The sequence below is a fragment of the Aythya fuligula genome, chromosome 3 (assembly GCF_009819795.1).
Source record: "Aythya fuligula isolate bAytFul2 chromosome 3, bAytFul2.pri, whole genome shotgun sequence".
Classification (NCBI taxonomy): domain Eukaryota; kingdom Metazoa; phylum Chordata; class Aves; order Anseriformes; family Anatidae; genus Aythya; species Aythya fuligula.
In genome coordinates, this window is record NC_045561.1 from 18533162 (window position 1) to 18558459 (window position 25298).

Consider the following 25298-nt stretch of genomic DNA (forward strand, 5'->3'; position numbering starts at 1 on the left):
AATCTGTCAAATTAATGAGCAAAACTGGGATGTTTTTATTGTTGTTGTGGTTTAGTATCCAATTTCTTGTTTCACAAATCATTTGTGCTTGCAGTGGCTTAGCTGAAAGAAAGCAGAAATGGAGCTGGTGAATTCTTCAGCACCTTGCCCTCAGTTAGTTCATCTGCAGGCCCAGCATTGCTCCTGGCAGGTGGGAATTCATTGCTGTAAGGACCTGGAGCTCAGCATGCTTTGTACAGAGAATGCTGGCACCTATCTCAGGGCTCAAAAGGATCACACAAGACATGCACTGTGCAATTCCTGGCTTTTTAATCCCCTTTACAAGTTAAGGTGATTTTATTTCAGTGGGGTAAAGCTGTACTAGTTTGTTAGCAATTACTTTTAAGGGAGGGACAAGACCAATTTCTGAGGAAAAAGCCAGAGGGAACTAGCTTTCCTTGCACATTTTAAGATGTTAAAGGCTCTTTATCCTTGAGTTAGATCGATGACAAGAGATATCTTTAAAGGATAGGAGGAGGAAGAAGAGGGATAGAGTGGCTCTGTACTTTCAGTACCACAGTTGAAGGATGTTGCACAGCAAAACTACGCGACTGTTCCTTACTGCTTTCACAGCTTAGGAAATATGATGAGAGAGACAGCACATCACCATTGTTCAAGATCATATTTTCTTTCTTTCAAGCCCAGGGGTTTGTCAAATCGTTCTCCTGAAAGCTTTCATTGCACTCTAGCCAGCAACTGTTGGTGGAGTACGTAAAACTGCACCAGATCTTAGGGCTGCAGAGATCCAAGGCCCTCTCCTCTACCCACAGCCAAGTCTGGGAAGGGCGTATGAACTGCCTCATTCTAGTCTAACTTTATCTCACCACACGAACCACTGTCCAGGGAAATAAATAGCACCTTCATTTTAGAAATGGGATGTCTGGCCTCCGATCAGTAGCAGCAGGTTCCTCACAACTCACTGTGGCCCCATTGTGCCATGGCAAACAAACAAGTGTGAAAGGTGCTAATACGAAACCTTAAGCTTGTATAGGAAAGAATGCATGCATACTTCTCCTTGAAAAAAAAAAAAAAAGGTTTATTGTATACTGTGAATATGAAGGACAGCCTTACCAAAAAACCTTAGTGATGGAAGACATTTTCATATTTGAAAAGGCATATAAGAAACTATTTACATAAAGGCAGTGAAGGGTAAAAAAAATTATTGCAGTCAATTAATGCTGAATAGAACTTTATAAAAAGAGAAAGAAAAGAAACAGTGCAAAAATACTGTCAAAAGTAATCAGTTCTATACACAAGATAAAACTGACAAGCATAAGCTTATGTACTGATATGAATAATACATTAGAATATAAAATAGCATGCATAGATTTTTTTTAAAGGCTTTCAATAGCATAGCATAGTTCTGCCATTCAGCCCTAACAAGAGGGATGGGGGGGACAGGAAGGGCATGCAACGGATGTCCCATTTCTCTACAAAATGTGTACATACAGTGAGGCTGTGAGATTTAGATCACTGTTCACGCTTAATTGTCATGTACAGAATTAAAGAACAAAATACAACAGAAGCATCAAAATACTGAAAGTAAAACAGGACAGTAAAATCCAGTGACATAAAACTTAAACATGTTATTTCATTTAACATGTCCCACACAATTATATATGGGAATATTACAGTCATCTGCATGTGTAAACTCTTTTTCCTTTGTAAAATATCCCAAGAAGGTATTTTACTAATGAGGAAAACTTGTTTTCCATATGGAGCAATCTCAACAGGGTAAACAATTAACAAGCTATTAATGATGTTTCTGGCTCTGAAGAGTTGGTTTCTTTTAAAGATTCTGAGTAGCAGCAAGAAAATACTTCTAGTTAACATACATGAGAAGGAAGTTCTTACATATTTATGGATTACTAAGCTGTGGAACTCCCCAACACAGGACGTTGTGAAGGCCAGAGGAATAAATGCACTTTAAAAAAAAAAAAAAAAAAGCAATTCATTGCAGATGAATTCGTCAGTAATTATTAAACGCGGTAAGAGGGATATAGCTTTAACCTGGGGAAGCCCCTGAATCACTAATGGCCAGGTGCGCTGGAGGGACTAAACACCCTGTGCTACATTCATTTATCTTTCTTTCTTAAGTGCCAATTACCAACCTGCCACGGAAGTGTTTTGTAGGAAGCTGTCCTCATTTTGTCTTGCCTGCCTGATAGGGAATGCTGCCACCGAAGCATCTGTGTAAAAAGGCTCAGAACAAGACACTGAGTCCTGATGCAGGTGAAAAGTAAAGCTACAAAGCACTGCATTCAGTTCAGGGATCTGCTCAAACATTAGACTTCTCATTACCACTAACTAGTGCTGGGCTTCTTCAGTGAACACTGTCCCACCAGCGTTCACTCTCCTGAGGCCAGGTCCTGCTGGTGCAGCAGGGAGCGTTCAGTGAAGGCACAAAGCACAAGCAACAAAACATTACCGCTGAAAAAAAAAGTCAACTGAAAAATGGCTGGGAAGAACCAAGCAAATTTCACTGTTTTTAGATTATCTTACACTGACAAAAATCTATTTACTTTTAAATATTTTTATAAACACTGCTATTTTTGAGCTGTACAGTAGTGTTTTGTTTCACAAGCTAACAGTAGTTTATCTGTGGCTTAGAACTCCATCTCCTCTTGTTGGCCCCACAGCCCAAGCAAGCAGCTGTCCCTTCCTCAAAGCACAGTCCTTGCAAGCCTGCGGGACACATCTTATTTCACAAGATGTGTACCACCCGGGACTTCGGGGTGTGAAGCATTCTTTTCCATAAAGACAAGCAGCAAAATCTAACCTCTGCCAGTGAGGTACAAGAGCTGCTACATGAGGTATCAGCCAAGCTCATGCTCCCGCTTTTTGAGCGTGCAGCTCACAAATGGTTTGCAAGACTGACGACAGCTAATTCAGTCATCATCTCATCCCAGGAGGGAGCTGGGAAGTCAGCTGTGGTGAACGCAGTACGGTCTGTAGCTGCTGCATCTCCCCCCACAGATGTCTGCGCTATACCCAGGTGAGAGACTGCCTGTCAGCATTTACCTGAGGGTCACTTTTGGGCTACAGCAACAGCAAGCGTTGGATGAAAAATAATGCATTGGCTTAAAATAATCTTCTCTATTAGAAGCAGAGACACTTGCTCATTCCTTTCCAACCTATGGTTTTCTATTTGCATTTGTCTGTTTACAAGAAAGAAGTAATTAAAAAAGGCTCTTGAAATCATGCAAATATTTAATATTTGCAATTGAGGCAAGTGATTTAAATAAACGGAACAAGTGTCCTTCAATATACTTCTTATAAAGGACTGCATTAGCAATAAGTAGAATAAATTCTCACAGGTGTGTCTCTTCACCTGAAACACTAGTTTAGTAGTTTAGGGAAAAGCTATTTCCAATAGGGCTGAGCATTTGGGGTCCCTATACACTTCTATAATAGGAGAAGGTTTGTGGGATCAAACCTCATCTTACCTCAGCTGAGCAAGGGCAAGAGATGCCAATGCAGGCTGAGCTCCACCATCCTTTGTGCAGCCCATAGAGGACAGGAAGAGGAGCTCTGCAGCCCTGAGCTGACTTGGCGAGAACAGAATTCAGCCATCATCTCTCCCATCCTTGATCCAGGTATTGTTAGGCATGAAATGCTCTGACCATAACTTTAAAGAAAAATTTGATGCCAGCAACCTCAATACCACCATTGTTAAAGGTTTAAGGGAAAAAAGCTGTCAAATTGCAAAACTAAATACAGATTAACTACATGAAAGGGAAAATACACGCAATGAATTCCCAAGTCACACTTACTCATCCACTCCAACTTCATTCTTAGAAAATAAGTTGGGGAGTGTAGGCTGAGCTCGCCAGACTGCAGCATGGGAACCCTGGAGAAGACTGGCCATTTCCAGCCTTTTATATTTTTTATTTTTTTGAAACTGACACATTTTCTGGCAAGATTTTCAATCCAAACCACTCAAAACGGATGAGACTGTTCTTTTGTAACCTACCCACGGTCAGGTCGTGCTTTGAGGCTAAGAAGTATGGAACCAACAGAAACTCAAAATGTCTCCTGCTGCAGGAGTCCTCTGTCCGGTCCCTGGGCCAACAGTACTGTTGCTTTAAGCCTCACACATTCGTTCCTGCTATGACTAACGAAATTGGATACAATATGCATTTTCCTGTCACTCCCTAAAAGGTTAGGAAATGCTGCCCAAGCGGTTTAGGACTGATAAAGCTACAACGGGTTCAAAGTCAGGAGGTTCAGATGTTCCCCTACAGAAGTGGATCACATTTCAATCACAACCCATTGGCATGCTGAGGTTCGGCTGCAAGCTGGGGTGGAAGGGAATCTCTGAAGATATGCTCCAGCCCAATTCACGCAGGATATTAGCAGATCTACTCAAGATAAAATCTAGCAGGAAAAAATACACCGAAGTGAGATGAAAGGAAAAGTTTAAAATTACCATTCTTTGACAATGGAAGGGAAAAAGTGAGTCACATTGGCCTCTATCTACCACACCAGCCACGTTACGAGTTAATTGGAAATGACTGTTTATTAGGTGGCCACTCATTTGGCTCATTAATGGGCACTGACTTAATTTGGAAAGGATTTTCAGTGCCATTTCGTAATTAATATTTTTCTAAGACACCCGTGATGTATCTTTGCATAGAAGGTGCTTGCTTAATTTTCCTTTTAAACACAGCTATTTACATTCTTTTATGAAGTAACTTTGCTGTCCCGACTGCGGGAGCAGTAGGATGCGCTTCAGCCAAGAGCAGCTGAATAACAAGACACAGGAACAGATTATTTCCCCTCCTGATTTTCTACCTCTCAAATCCAAGTGGAGCAATGGGACTTGACAGCTCTGAGTTCAAACTTAATTCATCATTAGGAAATTATTCAAAAAGCTATAACGAGATAACTAATTTAATACACTTCGCTTCAAGGTTTATTCCTTGGCTTGTTTCCCAGATATAAAGCATCTCTGTGCAATTATCATGCAGATGCTGCTGAAAAGACTTTAAATGGTTGCTGCTAATTTAACAAGAGATATGTTGGCATTGGCAGAAGGAAACAGAGGAAAACTGAAGTTGACTGAAAACTCGACTAATCCCTAAGAGGAACATGGTCGAGATACTACAGCTCAATAACTCTTAACCATGTGTTGGTTGCTGGAAATCTCCACCAGGATTCTCATCGCACCGTTATGTCCCTATTGCATAGCACCAAACCACTCACAGTGGACTTTTACATGAATTTAGGAAGCTCTCTGGAACATGGCCTTAGATTAAGCTCCTGCTTTTACAGAAAGGTAGATGTGTGGGTCCCTTTAGTGATCCCTAAATCGAGAGTGCTCATTAGGGTAGGCCTTTGTACCAACTTAAAGCTACTTATGGCTTGGTCACGTGCATTTAGAACAAGAAAAAAAATGGTATTTTGTTGCCAAACAGGAGGGAAATTATAGAAAAGCTTCAGTGTGAGATGCCCACAAACATGCAGAGTGATTCTGACTATCGTAAAGAGAAAACGCACTGCAGTCTTTCCAAATTGCAGCCTGCGTTTCCACAGCAGGTTTTAGGACACACCTGACTGATATGGGAGCTGGGAAGTGCTGTCCCATGGCCTTCAACAATACTTGGCTTGACCTGTCCCACCTGCTGCTGCAGCTGATCTTTGCAGAAAGGCAGATAACTGCAGTTCACACAATGCCACCACATAGCAGCTGTATCCTCAGAAGACAGGAAGACTCATCCAGGAAGGAGAAACGCAGTCGGAAGTTGGGAGACAAAACCAGGACACCAGCTTGTTTATCTGTCCAAGCTGTAGGATGACATGAAGACAGGGCACCAAGCAACCAGGGGGGGAATTAAGGGGATGCAAAACCCCAGGCAGAGGAGGATGAAGCATGCATGGAAGGTGTGGGGGTTCTGGAAAAGAAGGGCGATCTTGGGTGCAGGAGACTGAAATGAGGAGTGAACAGATAAGGATAGGCAGCCAGAGTGGGAAAAACAGTGTGGGAACCCCAGCACAACTTGCTAAAGCTTTTTCCAAAAACAAACAAACAACAAAAAAAAAAACAACACTAAATACAGTTTCTATGCCTTCTAAATAACTGTAAGTGAATGCTACCATGCATACGCTGCAAGGTAGTTCATAGTGTGATTTGCTCCAATGAAATAAAGCCTGGAGAAAGCAATGTGCACAAAGCTGTGCAAAAGCCTCTGGTCAACGCTGAGGGACAGAAAAAGAGAGCGTGGAGGACAGGTCCAGCTGCTGAAATACTTGCAGGACACATGGGCTTGTTCTTAGCTCTGCCACAGATTTCATTTTTGGACTAAGGCAAACCACTTAAGAATCTGTTAATCCAGTTACGAACTGGAGGAGGTTTGTTTCCCTTTTCTGTTCCGATTGTAAACGTCAGGCAAGGACTGTTTCTCCATTATGTATTTATACAGCGTCTGGCAGAACAGATTTCTAATCCTTACTGGAATCCCTGAAAACTGCCAGAATAAAACAGTTATAATAAATAGGAGGGAGAACCCGAAGTGACCAGACATGGAAACAGCAGCCTAAGAGAGCTGGTATGTGCAATTTAATACAGAGAACACCCTAACAAAGCGAGGGCTGCCAATACCAAAAGGAAGACTGCTTGGTATGCTCATAAACCACAAGACAGTGATGGGGGAAGAATCAAGAAAGGCTATAAGCTAAAGCCCTCACGGATCACTGCTAGGAGAACACAGCTACAGAGTAAAGACCACACTGATCATTTTGGATAAGTTCAAAGAACCAGAAAATAAAATGACTACAGCAATGAAGACACAGGAAACTAAGACAGGTGACAGGAGGCGTCCATCTTGTATGGGGTTCCTTTTCTACCCTACAGAAGGTTAGCCTCTAGGCAATAAAACTTCCTGTGCAGTTCATGAGGAGATGCTTCATTTAATTTAAATTTTTTTTTTTTTTTTTAAGCTGCATTTAGTTGAAATTGCTCTACTGTTCAACCCACAGGAAAGACTCGTTCACTGACCTCCCAGTGCTCTGGGTCACTTTTCTAACACTGCTTCAACTCTTAAGAATCCCTCCAAGGACTGCAGACAATAGCAAAGGCTTTGTTTAAAAGATCCAATATTGCTTTTTTCAAGGACTAATCCAAAAGCTTAATTCTCATGGAATTTGAACAGTTTAGCACCCAAACTCTCTGCCTTCACAACAGCCTGTGTTTGAGCCCTCTATAATGTGCCCTGCTGCGTATGCTCAGGTCTCCCTGTCCCAGGACTGTGCGTTCTCAGCTTCCTCTCATACAGAACTGTAGCTGGCATCTAGCAATTATTTCTTCTTTTCTTTTTTTTTTTTTTTTTTAAATCATAGAAGCCACTTATCTGGGTCAGAATGTTCTCATGTGAGAAAAAAGCCCACTGCCAAATAACTGTTCATTTCAGAAACTATGTAGTAAAATAAAAGCCAGTGTTTCAGCTTTATGAAGGATTGCTTTCCCTATGGACATGTTACAATGCAGACCAGTCATGTCAAATATAGTTCAATTCAAAGCTCACTATAAGTTTTACAAGTTATTAAAGTAATTCACAAATTATTCTAAGAAAAATAAATTATATCTTCTATAAAATAATCCACGGGACACTATAGTAAAGAACATACATTCCTTACTTTCAAGACAACTTTAAAAAGTGCAATATATGCACACAGTGTTGTCAAGGCAGTTCCCCTTGTTCGTAGGTATGGTTCAGTCAGATCCACAGAGATGGGTCTGGGATGTTTAAAGAGATTAAATAAGTCTGGAGTTTTGCAGGAACTGGATGAGCACTTGATAGACAAATTTGTACTGGGCTATGGTCTGGATCATAAACATTCTCTGCTCCCGCAGGTGTCTCAGCATCACAGGGACGTCCACTTTCTGTAAAGTAAAGGAGAAAAGGCGTAAGGAAGTAGGCTTATCAGGTCAAACAATCATTGCCTCAAAGTTCAGTTGTCTGACACAGAACTCTTATACAATGAAATGAATTTTAACCAACTGTAGTGAAATATTGCCTTTTTTCCCCCCCACCAACTTTTGAACATAGGATCCCAGAATAGTTTGGGTTGGAAGGGACCTTAAAGAGCATTCAGTTCCAAGCCCCTGCCATGTGCAGGGACACCTCCCACCAGACCAGGCTGCCCAAAGCCCCATCCAGCCTGGCCTTGAGCACCTCCAGGGATGGGGCACCCACAGCTTCTCTGGGCAGCCTGTGCCAGTGCCTCACCTCCCTCATACTGAAGAACTTCCTTATTATCTTATCTAAATCTTCCCTCTTCTAGTTTAAAGCCCCTTGTCCTATCACTCCACCCCCTGACAGAGTCCCTCGCCAGCTTCCCTGTAGCCCCCTTTAGGTACTGGAAGGCCCCTGTAAGGTCTCCCCAGAGCCTTCTCTTCTCCAGGCTGAACAACCCCAACTCCCTCAGCCTGTCTTCATAGCAGATGTGCTCCAGCTCCTTGATCAGCCTCACGGCCCTCCTCTGGACTCGTTCTGATATATCCATGTCCCACTTCTGCTGGGGGCCCCAGCACTGAACACAGAACTACAGGTGGGGACTCATAATAAATGATTTCTTCCCTTTGAAAGTTTCTGGTTCCATATGCCTGTTTTCAACTAAACAGAATAAACCCAGTATATTGTATTATCTCGGGCTAAAGGCTAGATATATCAGGAAGGTCTAAGGCAAAAACTGAACATTTAAGATTATACAGTTAAGTCCAGGCTCCATCACTCAGTGCACATGGCTCTGATCCCTGGTGAGACTCATTCACAGAGGGAGGATCTGAGAGATTTTTCAAATGGCAAGCAGGCATTAGGATCTCTAGAACAAAAGGTTCCTCAGACAAAATTAAAGTGCAGGCAAACAACTGACCCTTCCACTAAGAGAAGGAAACCGACTGTCACCAAAAGATCCAGAAACCCCAACACCTGACTTCCCCCAGCCAAGTCTGTGCTAGAGCACAAGGCTCTGGAAGACGTGCATCCAGAAAGTGGAACAGTTGGCCCTGAGGATCCACAATGCTGGGATTGCAGACTTCAGGCTAGCATCTGTCTGTTGTCACGTATTGAATGGCCACGAGGAGCTGGGACACATCAGGTGCCTTCCAAAAGGACATCTTCCAGCTTAGTTTCATCCCAGAGAAATTCACTCATGCCCTTAAAATGCTCTGCAGCAGGAACTAGAGCACAGTAAGTGGGGACAGACTGGGAGACCCACTGCAAAAGTGCACCTCTAATCCTATGAGCACACGGGTGCACGTGCATCCTGTCATGTTCTGAATGAAAAAATGAATGGGTTGTCTGAAACATAGAGCCTCGTGAGGTAAAGTGTTAGAATTTGCTGGAAAACTAATGAGGCATTACCATCCTACATTCAGTGTTGCGGGAGGAAAAGCACTGAGATGTTACCATGTCTCAGCTGTTCTAACAGTTACACCAGGAGCTACTCCGAAGTCACTGAGCCAGGAAGCTCAGCCTGCCAGGCTCAAATTCAAAGAACCTGCATGCAGCCTGACCCAAGATGGGGGATTTTCTGTTTTCTACTGCAGCACTAGATGCAAGCACTGGGATACATGCTTCTGTTGAGGGAAGTCCTTAAGTGGTGCAAGACAGAAACTGAGGAATAGTTACTCTATCAAGCTACACAACGCGCACTTTGCGATGCCAGCTTGCATTGAGACACACAAAGGAGCTTGGCAAGCCTTCTGGCTGCAATGAAGAGTGTTTCAAGTACAATGCCTGGGCAAAAGGACAGAGAAATGTATCAAGATTTCTGCTAGCCACTGGAGAAGAAACTGAGCATGGACTCTGCTTGCATGCACAGTAGAAATTTTCTGGAAAGTTTAAAATAAAAATCACGCTGCATATCTATTTCTGTCCACTTGTATAAAGCTCAGAATCTCCATTCTTTGTAAACAAGCCCAAACTCATACACTGTCACTTTCTGAAAGCGAGGTTAAATATTCTGCCACATCCCCAAACAATCTGTTACAGAAGAACAGCTCTAGAGAGTCAACAAGCATAAAGATTTGTAAGCTGGGATGAGTAATGTCGTATTATTTTCAGCAGGTACAAAGGCAAACATAAGGTCTTTTCACTTGCAAACTTAAAGAAAGCCTCCCTGTGGAATCAGAAGCTTACGAAAGCCATTCGGTCCTTGCTGAGCAAAGTCACGCGGAACTCGATCTCAGCTGAGTAACTACAACAAAGACACAGACCAGCTTCAACCTGCACAACCACATCACCATCTCAGTGGTTCGGTGTTTGACAGTTTGCTGATGTTTACTTGGCCTGCAGCACACCGTGATCAGTGACTCCACGCGCCTCCCTGTAACCGATGAGGCTTCCTTTTCTCTCAGAAACGAAAGAAAAGCCCGTCCTGCCTATTTGACCTCACTGTTTGTATTCACCTTAGCATCTTCCTTCAGGCAAGCAGAATCTTTAAATTCACCTTCACCAGAACACGTGTCAACCAAAGACAGGTAATGCTTTGCTGAAGCTCCCAACCTCAAAATCTCCTTATGAGGATGCACTTGGAAGTGTGATCATGAGTTCATGTCCCAGTGCCAAGTCTGAACTAGAAGTCACAACAAGCTCAATTACTTTCTTCTACATGACTAGAGAAGTAAGGATGTAATGATGTGACTTACTGTATTTCTTACCGTATGGCAAGCTACTGAAAATCTATCCCTGCAATGAGATACACTGCTTCAGACTCGAACAGCAAGTGCCCACAAGTCACAGTGACTGAAGTTGTACAGCAGTTGACCAAAAATGTCTTTTCAACTAAACCTGAACACTCAGAAATCAAGAGACTGGGTTTGAACATTGCTATAGACGTTCCAAAATGGTCTATATGGGGATTTTCAACTTTTCTCCTTTTTTCTTCTTGACTAAAACGTTAACATTAATGTGCCTCCTTACTAGGACGCTTCTGAAGAAATCAACCAATTCATAAGACTAAAGCTTTTTAAGTAATAAGCCATTTGATTTCAGAAAAAAAATAATCAAATCTACTTCAAAATAAACCAGTAAAATTGCTGTGTGAAAAGGAAGCCTCTGTCCAGAATGCAGTATCTGTCGCAAGCTGAAGACATACTGCTTAACAAATAATGAAATAATAAGATATTTTTTTTTAATTAGGTTTTAACAAACCAAAAATATTAACTTAGTATGATCTAGAGCAACAAAGCCCTTAAGGCAAATTGTCTTTAATATTACTGATGATTTCCACCATTAATCAAGACAAAAGAATGCTTTAATTAAGAGACATCAGAGAAATCCCTTATTATTGAGTGCTACCATCCGCTCCTACTGAAGCTGATGGAAATTCTTCTGAACATCAAGGCTCACCCCCATGCTCAGAAGTCGAGGTACCTCCTTTATCTTCACTTGCTATTTGGCTACTCTTGTCCAAAGAGGTGACTTCTGTAAACCGCAGACAAACTCAGGTGGCCAAAACGTGTTGCACAACTGTTAAGCATGTGTTCCTGGCACACCATTAGCATCCAGAGGTTACCGTAAAGCTGACCCAGCTAAACTTGTTCACAGTTCAGGCCTGGCTCTTAAAACCATCCAGATTTCTTCTGGGGCACAGCAGAGGTTTCATTGCTGCTGTGTGCACAACAGAAGAAGTCAGTTCCAGACCTCAGTGCCTACGGAAGTAAGTCAAGTGGTCTCAAATAATCAGAACCACTGCCTCACACAGCAGCAGTTATTAAACAGCAGCTGCCGTAAGAAGGCTGCAGAGCTCCCAAAGCACATTCATGTGGGTTCTTTCTGTCCAGGCCAGTTCCTTCTTGCCCCTTTCCCCATAGAACAGTGGGGATTGTGACACAGATCTAGAGGCCAGCTGCTACAGAAGCCCAGCTGAAGTTGCAGGAGGTTCGTTATGGCTGAAATGAGCCCATGGTCTCTAGGTGATCTTGTAACTACAGAACCATGAGCTGCTGGAGGGTGACAGAGAGTAGAACACAAGGCATCACTTTTTTTAAAAAATGTGATGTTCTTGCATGACTTTTTTTTTTTTTTTTAATAGTGAACAGGAAAGTGCAACTTTTCAAAAAAAAAAAAAAAAAAAAAAAAAAAAGCAATGAAGTACCAACTTGTCTCCTTTAGGATTTGATTTTGGAACGAGCCAGGAGCTCTTCACATGGCACCCTGCACAGGAAGGCTCCAATCTATAACTGCATGGTAACACAGAAGGTCAGTGAGCATTTTGGGCCTGCACATACAGTCTTCAAGCAGCTCATCTAATGGATGATTACTGGGAAGGGCAGGTAAGTGCCAGTGTGTCACCCCTGCTGTATTCTTGCTCTGCAAGAGGTTTTGGTCTCTGAGCAGTTCCTCTGGCAATAGAAATCCCCCGTTTCAATAGCTGTTTTCCATATGTTGAAACTGCATGGCACGTTGTTATTCAAGATGTAGTGTTTTTCCTGGACAGGCCTCCAATGACAAAAGACAGTTGAAAAGCAAGCACCTACACACAGTTACTCTCCCAGTGCTCTTATTCTTAACATTGCCTCAGACTACATTACTAGTTTTATATCAGCTGCTACTCTTAAAGATCTGTTCCCAACACATACACCTTTTCCTCAAGGCACCGCCAAGTTTTGTTCTACATGACATTAGACACAATACGAGGGAAATGAAGGAGTCCAAAGAGTGAATTTATACAGCAGGAAGCATTAGTTAGAAGAGCATGGATGCTGGCATTATACTTCAGACTGTCTTGTGAACACGCTGACTTTATCTAGACTGTTAATTAAATACAGGTATGAATTAGACATAAAAAAAAAAAAGCCTTTTTTAATGTATTAAAATAATATCAACAAAAAATGTGTAACATCAACCCAACAGCAAACCAGAAGTACTTTCTACAATGGTAGATCTCTGCAGGTTAGATTAAGGCCCTTGTTTCACAAAAGTACTAGAAAGGAAGGATTCCAATACCCTTTAAGTTTAACCTCAGAAAGGCAGCTAGTCAGTCAAGGAATGAACTCAGGGTTTGCACTGAGAAAAAGAAGCTTGCTTACTTCATTGTGCTCCAAGCACCCGATCATCAGTTCTGTTAGGATAACCACGCCGGTCCTTCCCACCCCTGCGCTGCAGTGAACCACGATGGGAGGGTTGCAGTTGTTGCTGCTGTCCAGCACACTGTTGGTATGGCGACGCACCGACTGTATCTCCTCCAAGTAAGCTGCAGGGTAAAACACAAAGTTGCAAACATCTATAGGTCTAAATGTAAAAATTGGAGAAAAAAAAAAAAAAAAAAAAAGTAGTTCTTTGTCAAAATGGCAAGAATTTACATTTTTTACAACATACTAATTTTTTGGCCAAGGTGTACTGAACAGTCCTGAATCCAGCAAGTACCAGTTGGTTGTCAATTACTACTTGGGAGTCTGCTCCTTTAAATTAAACTGCACCTTTTAAAAATTAAATTCCATTTTCACCTCTGCAAATCTCCAGGTTTCCTAAACAGATGATTCCAGACATTACTTACAGCAATTCTTGCCATTAACAGGATCAAAACAACACTGTTGCTGACTCTGGTTTTTCCTCCTGTTATGTCAGGACCAAGACCCTCAACCACCTCAGCTCCTACCTCTTCAATCCTACTTCTTTCTCCAAATCACAGTAACATCTGACCTAGTTAAGGCCTCTGTTTGCCGAAGCAATAAATATTTGCTATCAGTCTCAGCTCTAACCAGGTGCAGTGAGCTGAATCCAGTGCAAGCAACCTTTTGTTTGATGTCTTTTATCACGCAAGTTAAAGAATTCTTACATAAAAACCCTTGGACTTCTTCTGGACAACCATGGTCTGGCCAGTCAGTATACTGCAAATGCCACACTGTCCTCTCCTGCCCAGAGAGAAGATGCTTGACCTTCAGACCAGTGGTCGCGTAGCAGCCGGAGTCTGTGCGGAACTTAGTTGTCACCTTGAACTTCCCATAAGTGGCTGAGCTGTGCTTAGAGCCCAGTTTAGGCCAATAACGATGACTCTTACTTCTTCCTCCCTCCTTAATTACACAGAAATAAAAGAAAAAATGGTAGTTAGCTGCTGTAGCTATAATTCTCTACAAACAGAGAGCATAAAACTCTTCAGATAGGCCAAGTTTTCACATTTCAAACTACTGGAAGAGAAAGGAGCATCCCATGAAGTAAAGAAAGTATCCGTTAAAATTCTCAGTAACATATTTCTTAGTCCCAGTTTTTACACTTAGAAAATGTTTACATAGGTAGATCAGACATATTAGAAACATGTGAAGAACAAACTCTTGTCTCAAGGCAAAAGCCAGCTACTGCTTACAGCATCCCAGGAAATATTCTTCTCCTGGGTAAGTCTTTCCTTTCACTTGAAAGAGGTTCCCTACAGTAACTTCTAAGTATCTGTTTTTCATCAGCCCTAGGAACCAGACAGTGACTTGATGTAGTATGGGACTCCCCTGTGCTTGTTAAAAGCAACCAGGCATAAAGCTCAACGCAGAGTTAGTTAGCAACGTGTGTCAAATTTTATAATATAAAGAAATCCAAGCATATAGTTCTTGGATTACAACAGAAATAGCTGTTTTGCTTGGCATAAGAATAAAAAGATGTTATTTATTTTTTACACGGACACTTCTACGGAAACAGCAGCTTCTGGTCTCTTTTCAGCTGATAAGAGCGACGGTATGCAGGACTGGCCTTGGACAGGGTGGAAGTCTGTGTCATTTTAACCAGGAGCCGTTCAGCACTCTCACATTCCAATGGAAACATCTTTGTTTTGCTTGGCCAAAGTGGAGTGAAGCAGGGGGAAGGGGCTGTTCTGGTTGCTTCACTTCAGTACTTGCCAAACTGAATATTAGAGAGTTACAAAATATAGTATTATAGCACTACAGGCATATGCTCATAAAAGAGAATGAGAGGAAAAAGGGCTGTCGACAGAAAAACAGGTTACTGGAGTGGGAACTGACGATAACAGGAGACTCACTCACATCAGAACGAACTGTGCTCCATGATTTTACATACCTCTTCAGCTGTGACCATGGCTATAACATTCACCCCCTGTTCCCACACCATCTGCCAGAAGTCATGGCATGTGTGTGGCAGAGGTCCTTGGGTAGCAATGTAGTGCCACTCTTCCCCACCTACAGTAACCTGGAAGTAAAAATAAAATAAAATATAGTCAGTGCCCAAGGTCTCAGCAGTGTTTGTGCCAGAACTGCCCTTTAAACAAAAGAGACCACGATGAAACCTTTACTACTTTGTTCTTCCACTGTTGATTAAAATTTCTGAATATGAACCATCCTTTTGGTAAGAGCAAATCCGACAAAACAGCATGTTTGGTATTTCCAAGTCCTTCTTTGATGCCCATAAACAAAGCTTTGAGCAAAACGTCACCCATTCTTCTTGCTATTGCATCTAGATCATACAGATGAAAAAAATATTAAGCCATCTCACAAACAGGGCCTTAAGTACAAATAAACAGCTGACTGACTGCCCTGGGCTTTGTGACAAACCCATGACAAAAAAAGAACCGAGCACCAGAGGAAGCATCTATACGCATTTAAAGGCATTGCATTGATGCAAATTAACTCATAGTAGTGTAGAAAGCCTGAATGCAAATGGCATTTTGCACTAGGAAAACTAGATGTCTCCAACTATTTAAGGCCTCTCTCAACAGCTTTCCAGTCAGGCAAAAAATACTTTCTTTAATAGACTCTTACTGCACCGATGACTGTTGAAGATGAGGCCAAAGCCCAAAGCTGATGCAGTTATGCCCACACACTGTACGTAACACAAAATACAGAGGCCCAGCTAGGGATTAGATCAAGACAGGCACCGTTTCAAGTTTCTATTCCTTGCTCATCGGGCTTTTCAGTTTAGAATCTGCCATCTACTTATATAGTAAATCCAGCACACTAAATGGGTTTCAAATGCCATGTGAGATTTAAAATTATCTAAAGCTGGAGTCATGTAAGTCTGTTTCCCAATATGTAACTGGATTAGCAACCACATCCTATATCACTATTTTTCTACATGACTAATTAAATCATTTTAAAGCACAGAAATCACTTGTGTGTGTGTATAAAAATATTATCACTGATTATTTGCTATACATCAGGTAAACTTTTTTTTTAAAGCAAAGATTTAGGTCAAGAGCCAAACCACTCTTAGAGTTACTAGATCTCATGTTTAAATGTCCTTAACAGTAAGAAAAAAAATAACAAAACAGACAAAAAAAACAGACAGCTGAACTAATTATTTTGAAAAAGTTTGAACATTTTTCCTTCACAGACTAAGACCTTCTAATTCTACATGTCAGCCCAGAGCCACTTCTCACAACAGAGTTATAAATCCCAGAGAAAGAGATTTACAACTGAAGTGCTGACACGTCCATAAATATCAAGGTGCTGGCGGACAATGCTACAAGGAGAAATCAATAACTCTGACAGGTTTAAGCATATACTACATTTGAGGTACACGTCTTTGAATACATTTTCAGAAATGGAATCAAATTTGTTATTCGAACAGCTGCTCATGAAGCTGAATTGCTTGGGTTTTTACACCTACAGCTAACATAGTGTTTGTATGGTAACAAATTTCTCACTGCACTGGAAACAATTTTCAGTCCTGTATACCTAGCTCATTTTCTTATTTCATACTATGCATCAGTCTCCTTTGTGACTGACAGTTAAAAGCTGCAAGGCCAATGCAGGCAAATCCCTCACGTTCTTGTACTAGGTGGAAACACAGCACAGCACTAATCTGCAACTTGCTCTGCTCTTGCACTTGCCTTTTGGTCCACAGCCACAAGCATTGGTATAGAATTACTGAGGCCTTTCAGTTAGTACTGGCCTGACCCAAACAATATGATGAAGCAGTCTTAAGAACTTTTTGCTTAATCCAAAAAATTAATTATGATTTGCATCTTTGGTGTAGGCAATGATCTCGGTGTCTTAGCAGCACAGGTCAATGGTAAATAAGCAGATAAACACTGAAGAACTGTAGGGCTCACAGACTGAGCAGTGGGAGCTGGAATCTTCCAGGCATGGATCTTATCAGGATGATATAGGAGTTTTCTTTGTCTCCTGACTTCTGGTCCAAATATCCAGCCTCCTGGCACACGAAATGAAAGGTCCATAAATAGTCTGGAGGGAATGCGATGCCTGGAATGTTTGCTGCATTCTAATGCCCTGACTGCAGGATATTAAAAATTGAATATTGGGCTGCAAACACACACACGCTGTGACACCGAAGTAAATTTCGCAGATGCAATTTCACCTTCTAAGCAAAAGAACATCTGCTTGGCTTCAGTAAGCGCCACTTGGAGTGCAAGAGAAAAATACTGGCAAGGACTGCTGTCATGCTCTAAAATATTTGTGCGTGTTCCTGGGTGCTCTGTGAATGTGAACCGAGTGCGTGTCCAACACTGACACACAAGGTGAAATGCAGACTCAGAACTGGCCAGGGAAAATTCTTTTTCTGGCTAGTACTGGCTTGTGGGCATAATTTATGTTAGCAATCTCTTTTTTCGTCCTCCCACAAAGTATGAGAAACATTTTGGGCTCAGAAATCCATCATCACAGCAATGCCTGATTATGCAAAAACTCAGTATCTGCTACCTCCCAGGCTATGGCAGAGAAGTGATAGCCAGCCAGGATCCTGGTTCAGAAATTGTTTTGAATCAACACAATTTAGCACTGTAAATCACAACCAAAGAGGCCAGCAATTCTCTTTAAACTTTTAAAGGGCTTTTACCCCAGTAAAATATCAATTTAACAGGATGCTTTATTTATTATTTTTGAGTTATTTCTTTATAATTTGGATTTTGACAAGGAAATAGAGCAGACAGCCCCCCCACCAACAAGAGAATCCGTCATCTGAGGGAGAGGGGTGCTGTTAGTTCTCACAGGATAGAGCAAAAAACAGCAAAAAATTTTTAAGCTTCCAATAACTATTTGTAAAGAAAAACCAAGCATCTGCAGCCACTGCAAGACAGTTCGCTTAAAACTGGTCATGTTCATAAGTAAGTCATATCATGGCTTAAATTATTTCCACATTGAAGTATCTGAATCAATCTGAAGTATCTTGACAACATCTTACTTTGAAACATAGAAATCTAATGTAGTACCTTAGCAGAAACATAGGGAAGTTCTTTAATGAAGTGCTCTCTATCACTGCAAACTTATACACACACACACACACATATATAAAATTCAACTCACAATGAAAGAGGCAGAAATCAATTACTGATCTACACAATTGTAATATCTATGTGGATATGGATTACTCATAACTGCATACGTTTCCTTTGGACATGGAGCTATGCATATGAAACTACATGTACATGCCCAATTTTTTTTAAAATAATAACCTATATGCTAGTAAACAGAAAAAATATTTCAGTCAAAGTTAGTAAAGCATTACTTCTGGGCTGTCCTTGTCTGTTGCAGGAACCCTTTCTATCTAGGAAAGAAAGGGGTTGCTGTGGCCTGCAAGGTTATTAGGACCGATCGGTCAGAACATGTACAGACTGAATGCACAGTCTGCCTGCCGCTGTTTCTCTCTTGAAAACTTCCACTCCTGGAAACTCTGAATGTACTCCCCTCTGACAGTAACATCTCCTTGCTCTGTACTTTGCTGCTTTTTCTTTCAAGTACACATTCCTGACAACTATATACATTGCAGGTAGTGAGACAGATCTAACACATTTTCACGAGTGTTAAGAAATGCAGTATCTCTTTCTACATTAGCCAACAGAGACATTCCCCAAGTTGGCAGAGATGAACATAAAGATGCCTCTCTAAAATGAATTCCAAGTCTCTAGCAAATTAATCAACTCATGCATGTTAATTGATATGGGACTTTACAGATGCCTGTGTTGACATGAAGGTACAATGACGCACCCTGTTTTGACCAAGTTACATTTTTAAGTTCCAGAACTATGGAAAATGCTGCTGTACATCCAGAAACGAAGTTCCAACATACCTTAATTTGCAATACAAAGCCTAAGAAAGCTTTTACCTTTATGTGTGAAGCATTGATGTAGCCTGTGTTATTTTCTTTGGTTGGCACCAGCTCTACTCTGTTCTCCTCATAAGGGACAACCTCCCTGATGCGGTTGCGCTCCGTGTTTTCAGGCAAGGCAGCAGTGGTGAAGATCCCGTCTGCCTTCTTCTTTGGAATCTGCTCATATTCTGTAAACACCATCCCCTCTTCCAGCTTCCTCTTCAGGTTCTTGCACTTTGATTTAACAGAAAGTAACATCAATCAGTTAACTCTTCCTGGAATAATAAGATGTACTACTAGACCTGTTTATCAGATCTCTGAATCTCTTTCAAAAATACAAAACAGTATTCTCTCGCTTTTTTTTTTTTTTTCCAGTCACGTTTATCTGAGTAAACATGACTTTCTCTATTTCTACCAAATAAAACCACAAGCAAGTTTTACATTTTTTATTGCACCTCCATTATTTTTAAGGCCAGTACCATAAAAAAGGAAAAACTTGCTAAATACAATACCGTTCAGTATGAATTTGTACGCTATCTCCCCACAATAGATATTTGTGAAAATATTGCAATTTTATCTTTTTATGAAGTAGATCACACTAAAAATGTGGATGCAATCCACATGTATGAGACTCACATGTATGCAGTTTCTGTGGTTGAACAAAATCCTGCATACATGCAAACTGAGGTTAAGTTCTGGCGTCTGCATGCCAGGCAACAAGATAGGGCTGCAAAATTCTTCTCAGAAAGCCAGAAAGAAAGATTCTTAGCAAATGTCTCTCAAATCCTAGCAGCAGCAACCATTTTTAAATTTCCAAAATTCCATTTACATGAACACACCCGCATGTGCAAATATTAGGAGACAGATGACTTTTTTTTTTTTTTTAATTCAGTTAGAGATATTAACTGAACTTGTTAGCTGTATCAGAGCATGGAGATTGCAAGGATGATAAAAAGTAAAAAATGTGCAAAAGATTAGATTTACAACTTGATTTTATATGACATTGATTGGTCATGTGGATAAACAGCCTCAAAAACTTCCACCAACTTCAGTAAGCACTGAAGATATTTAACACCTAGCATCTGGAGATGCACCAGTGGTAACTGCAGATCTTTGACATTAATTGCTCTGAAAACAGTTATGAGAAATTGTTTTGAATTTTAAATCAAATTTTAATATTTTTAGAAACTTTGTGCTGCTGGGAACAAAGGGAACAAACAACATTTCATGAGCCTCCATCTTACCCTCTCGTCCATTGGCATCTTGGATGCTTCATCCTGGCTATCCTCCGGCACTGGAACCCTAGCAACTGAGAGTCCGTTCAGTGCTGCCAACATCAAGGGCCTCTTCTGGGCCTCCAGGCCTGCCATCTTCTGCTTTTCTAGATTCTTTTGGCAAGAAAAGGCACGTTTTCATCTCTGTGTGATTATTTATAATGCCAGTAAAATGCTGGAATGTTTTTTTAATCTCCAAAATCTGCAACTCTCTGGCCAAGGAATGCAGATGATCACCATTAGCATCGTAAATTCAAATACAACCTCTATTCTTCCTGTTATTCCTCAAAGGCCTGCTCCTACATGAGCAGAGAATTTTAATTTCAAAGAAGCAATCCCAGCATATAATACAGTTTACATGCCATCAAAAGACATACAAACACAATCTTGAGCATTTTTCTGCAAACATTATTCTGAATGTAGGACACAAAACGCATCACCCTGTTACGTTAAAGTAGCTCTGCTGTAGCCAAGATACCTGGGGCATCTTTTAAAAAGAAATAATTTCAATCTATTACAACAAACAGAAAAACACAGGATAGTTTCTTCTCTTCTGTGATGTTAATACAGAAAATGAGAAGTCTTCTGATGCGCTCAGTTATTATGGCGATTCAAATAGCACCCGTGATATATTTTGCACTAAAAATTGAGCTCACAAATCCTTGAAACAATGCACCAGCAGACAGGGAGGGTTATTGTTTAACATATTCATGCATCGTATTATGCTGCAGCATGGAGAACCCAAGTATGAATTTTAAATTCATCCTGCTGCCACTGGGAGCTGAAACATTGAGAAAGAAGACAGACAAACTCCAGAAGGAGTCCAAGCAGGAATATTTTACTGCATTTCCTTAACAGTTCTTCCTGTCAGACTTGGACGGAGACACGAGCACAAGGAAGCCGGGTTCTCAGCATGCATACGAAAGCTGTGGTCACCACACGGGCCAAGTTTAGTGTGGAAACACACTGCTGAACCTGAATACCCTCAGACATATGTAAATGGCATGACTTCACCACCACTGGTTTCCTCCAGAGTGCTAAATAAAGACAAAAAGGCAAAACAAAATCCCAAAACACTGCTCTCTTTTCTTACTAGACTTCCTGAAAGGAGGAAAATGCAAGGATTTTTCCTTTATTTGGGGATTTTTTATTTATTAATATTTACAAGCTAGATAAAAAAGCCTGTGCTTAAAAGATTAAGGTCTTCAAACCAGGATTAATGTAATAAGTGATTCCTATAAGAAGAGAAGGTTTGCATGCCTTTGGACACCTGTGCTGGGCTAAAACCACCTTAAAAGCCTAACACTAAGACCACCCATTTACTTCAAACATGAAATCAACAAAAATACCTCTTGACCAAAGGCTAATCAGCATGATTATTCAAAGGAGCACTCAAACACAACCTCTAAGCTCTCTTCTCACCTTCATATGTATCCAAATACCCACTGCGTTCCTGCTTCTCAGTATGTTTTATTTCCCCAAAAGGTCAAAAGAGCCTATATACACTTGTTACACCAGTGTCTGCAGTATTCATTCATGAAATGTTATGTTTTATACTCAGGTATCTGTTTTATATTTAATGTTTAAGACTCTGTATGGAGTAAACTCAGTTTGCATGACACAACGTAGAGGCCCAAGTTTAATTCCTAACCATTACATCAATGGAAGAATCACTAATGAGTAAGAAGCATTATACATAAATTTAGAAAATTTCTTTGAATATACAGTAGTAATATGTAAATCTAACTAGTCATTAATCTAGCATATTCTAAACTCTTTCCTGCTCCATTTAGATGTTTCATTATTTTGTTTTGGGAATTGTCTATGGCCCTGTTTCTGAAAAATTGAATCACCTTGCTTTCTGTGACTGCAATTGCACTTCCCAGAATGTAGTATCAAGTCCACAAAGTCACTGAAATTTAAGCACCCCTCTTTTCTCCCACTGCATGCAGTGGCACTTAAGTCTTTATATACACACTTTTTATTCTAAATTAATTGCCTGGTCAAAAGGACTATTTCTCACACTTGAGCACCTCCTCATTGCCCAGCTGCGTGCCCTGCCACCCCCTGTGTCATGTGGTCAGCATTTAGTTTACATAGTTTACCAGGTCCCCATAGTCAACCAGCTACATGGTCCCTATAGTTTACTGATCCAACAGCTTTTTTGGATGTAAGCAGTATGATTACTGGTTTTCAAGAAGCCCTAGCAACAAAGGAAAGCACTTACCCTCATCATGATTTCTCTCTCTATAATGCTGTCCTCAATAGAAAACATTTCAGACACAGGCCTTTCTTTGACAGGTTCTTTCTTGACCCTCTCCTTTACACTCGTGAGGTCAGGCTCTGAGATAGAGGGCCCAAGCGAAGACCCATTTATTGCCACTTGATCAGTCCGAGACACACTAATGGCCTTGGAAGGCCCTGGCCTCATGGCCTTGGCCCTGGCTACGGCCACAGAAATGCTAACATGGTCCTGCCTCAGGGCTCCATTGCTGACACTTTTACGAGGCCCAGGGTATTCTGGAGGAGGTTTGTTTGGTATTCTAGCCAAGGCAGCTTGCAGCTGAGCACTGTACTCCATGTTCTCATGGAGGGCTGTTATCTGTGACACAGATTCTGTGGTTTCTTCTTCCTCTTCGCTTTCGCTGCTGTGTATCAGCATCGTGGCATCAGAGAATGTCTTTTTGTGATGGTAATGAGGAACCTGCTGAACTTCGTGCCCCATCTGCACCGACTCTTCAGGCTGCACCTGCTCCCGCAAAGTGTTCCTGCGCGGCAGAGGGGCATTTAAAGTTTTTAGTGCCATGGCTTCTATACCGCGTACCATATTGCTGATGACCTCCAAGCTGTGGCGCTTGTTCACAGCTGCGTGATGCTTCACCGCCATGAGAGGCTCGCTGACCTCCTGCAGTGACTGCCGGACAACCGGCGAGCTGTCCTCTTGGAAAGTCTTCACTGAGAGCTGGACTTTGCGTGTGACCAGGTCGGGACTGCTCCCGCTGACGTACTTGTGCCGGTGGCTTGCCAGGTCAGGTGTACTAGTGGCGGGACGCGGGCGCGGGTAGGGAGGCGGGGGCCTGAAGAGATAATTCTTTAACATATGAGCAGTGTTGTAATTCTGGCTGCTCTGTAGCTGCATGTTAGCCAGTTCTGGTGTGCTGACCGTGTGTGATATGGCACTGGCTGCTGTTTTATTTTGCACAGCGTTATTAGGGGTCATTTGGTCAGACGGGGCAACAGGCTTGTTATAGCCTCCACCCTGGGGCCCGTAAGTAACTGTGTAAGGATGCCTCTCTCGAATCTCAGGCTGACTGTAAACTAGGTCTTCTGGCTGGTTGTAAGCATGTGTGTTTCCAATGTTGAGATTTCTCAAAGACTGACTTTGGCTATCCATCTGGATCACCCCCCTCTTCATTTGCCTCATGACGGTTTCGTAATCCGGAGTTGGCCTGTAGGATGGCACTATGATTGCACTATGTCTGTGGCTGGGGATGTAGTCTGCTCTCATGATGTCACTTCCAGGGATGCTCAGATTTGAGGACATTGGGGACGCCTGGATGAAGTTCTGTGAGCGATTGAGGGAGTTCATGCTGTGCGCACTGCATACACTCCCATTGGGTCCATTACCATTCAAGTAGCTGAAGTCCACTGGACACCTGTCCAAGCTGGTCTGAGACCTACAGTAGAAAGTTTCTTCATTTCCATGGAAAATGCTGTCTGTGTAGAGCAGAGATAAAGATGTTGACAATTTAACATACAAGGACTCATTCAATGTTATCAACACTTCAAATGCAGCCTGTACCAACAATTAGCGAGAGAGCTTCGTGTGTACAACTGTAGGGAACATTTGGTCTTGGGAGCATCCTTGAGTCACCAAAATAGAACTAAAGCAAAACTATCCCCGTAAACTCTCCCAACAGTTAGCAAAACACGGTATCTCAGATCCTTGTGGGAGACATGAAATGAGAAAGAGAGAAAATGCTTTTTGCTAGGGGTGGTGAGGAAGAAAGGGATGACGCCTCTCTCAGCATCTTGGAAGGATTCACTGCTGCTGCTACCACCTTAGAAATTCAGTGCTGCTGGACTACGGTAATCCTTAAAATTATCTTTTCTGCTGATGCACTGCTCTCCATTACTCAAAGTAGTGTCTGACTGTCAAATTGGAAATCCTACTTCATACAAATCAACAGTTTTTGAATTGGAAGTACAGAGCTATCAAGACTAAGGAAAAAAAAAACATGCAAAAAATTAGTTCAGCTAAGGATATCTGAGAGGGAATCAAGATGTTAAAGATGATGTCCTGCATCACAACTTTACTGCAAGGCCATCCATATCAAAAACCTTATAAGAAACAAGTAGCAAAATCTCTGAAATTAGATGTTTTTTCAAAAATACTGAGAAATCTGTGGTAGAAATGAGGAACTTTACAGTTCATCTAAAATTAAAATCAAACCTCCCCTTTGAAAGGCTCTACTTAACAGTGAAATAGTAGTAGCCACTAAAATAAATCTTCTGTTGTACACAAGGAACGATACTGAATGGCTTCTTTCAAAACTTATCAAATTCTACCTTAAAACTAGTCAGACAAACACAATTCTAAAGTGCTATCACATACAACTAAGAGCACTTCAACTGTACTTCTCATGAGCTGCTGAGAACATAGCCTAATAGACCTGGCTGCATGTCTTCCAAAAGGTGGGGTGGTTAAGGGTGTGAGACTCAAGGTGTTTAAAGGCTGGGCTCTATTCCCAGCCTTGATCAAAGTAACCGGGTACAACCTCTTAGAGGATTTGTTTCTCAAACATGGGGATAGGAGTAGTTAATTCTACTTAAGTTCATATGGATAATAATGCAGGCAGATATTGGTAAGTCAGCAGAAAACATTATCTAAATATCACCAGTTTTGTGACTATGGCATGCTGATTTCTCCTATGGCAATAGATGTTCTACTGTCTCCTTTTCCCTCACTCCATTTCTCTCCAAGATCCCAGCT

General features: G+C 41.5%; 1 protein-coding gene across 1 annotated transcript in view; it reads right to left on the reverse strand.

The window, feature by feature from the left end:
• Positions 1–3929: 3929 nt before the first annotated feature.
• The window catches only part of PTPN14 (protein tyrosine phosphatase non-receptor type 14), a 110781-nt gene continuing 89412 nt past the window's right edge, over positions 3930–25298 (reverse strand). Inside the window, exons 13-19 of the mRNA XM_032185136.1 lie at positions 22533–24022; positions 20276–20419; positions 19047–19265; positions 15048–15176; positions 13825–14059; positions 13076–13239; positions 3930–7921 (exon numbers count right to left, since the gene is read on the reverse strand). Of these exons, the coding sequence (XP_032041027.1) occupies positions 7793–7921; positions 13076–13239; positions 13825–14059; positions 15048–15176; positions 19047–19265; positions 20276–20419; positions 22533–24022 (2510 nt within the window). The 3' untranslated portion in view covers positions 3930–7792. The remainder of the gene's footprint in view (positions 7922–13075; positions 13240–13824; positions 14060–15047; positions 15177–19046; positions 19266–20275; positions 20420–22532; positions 24023–25298) is intronic.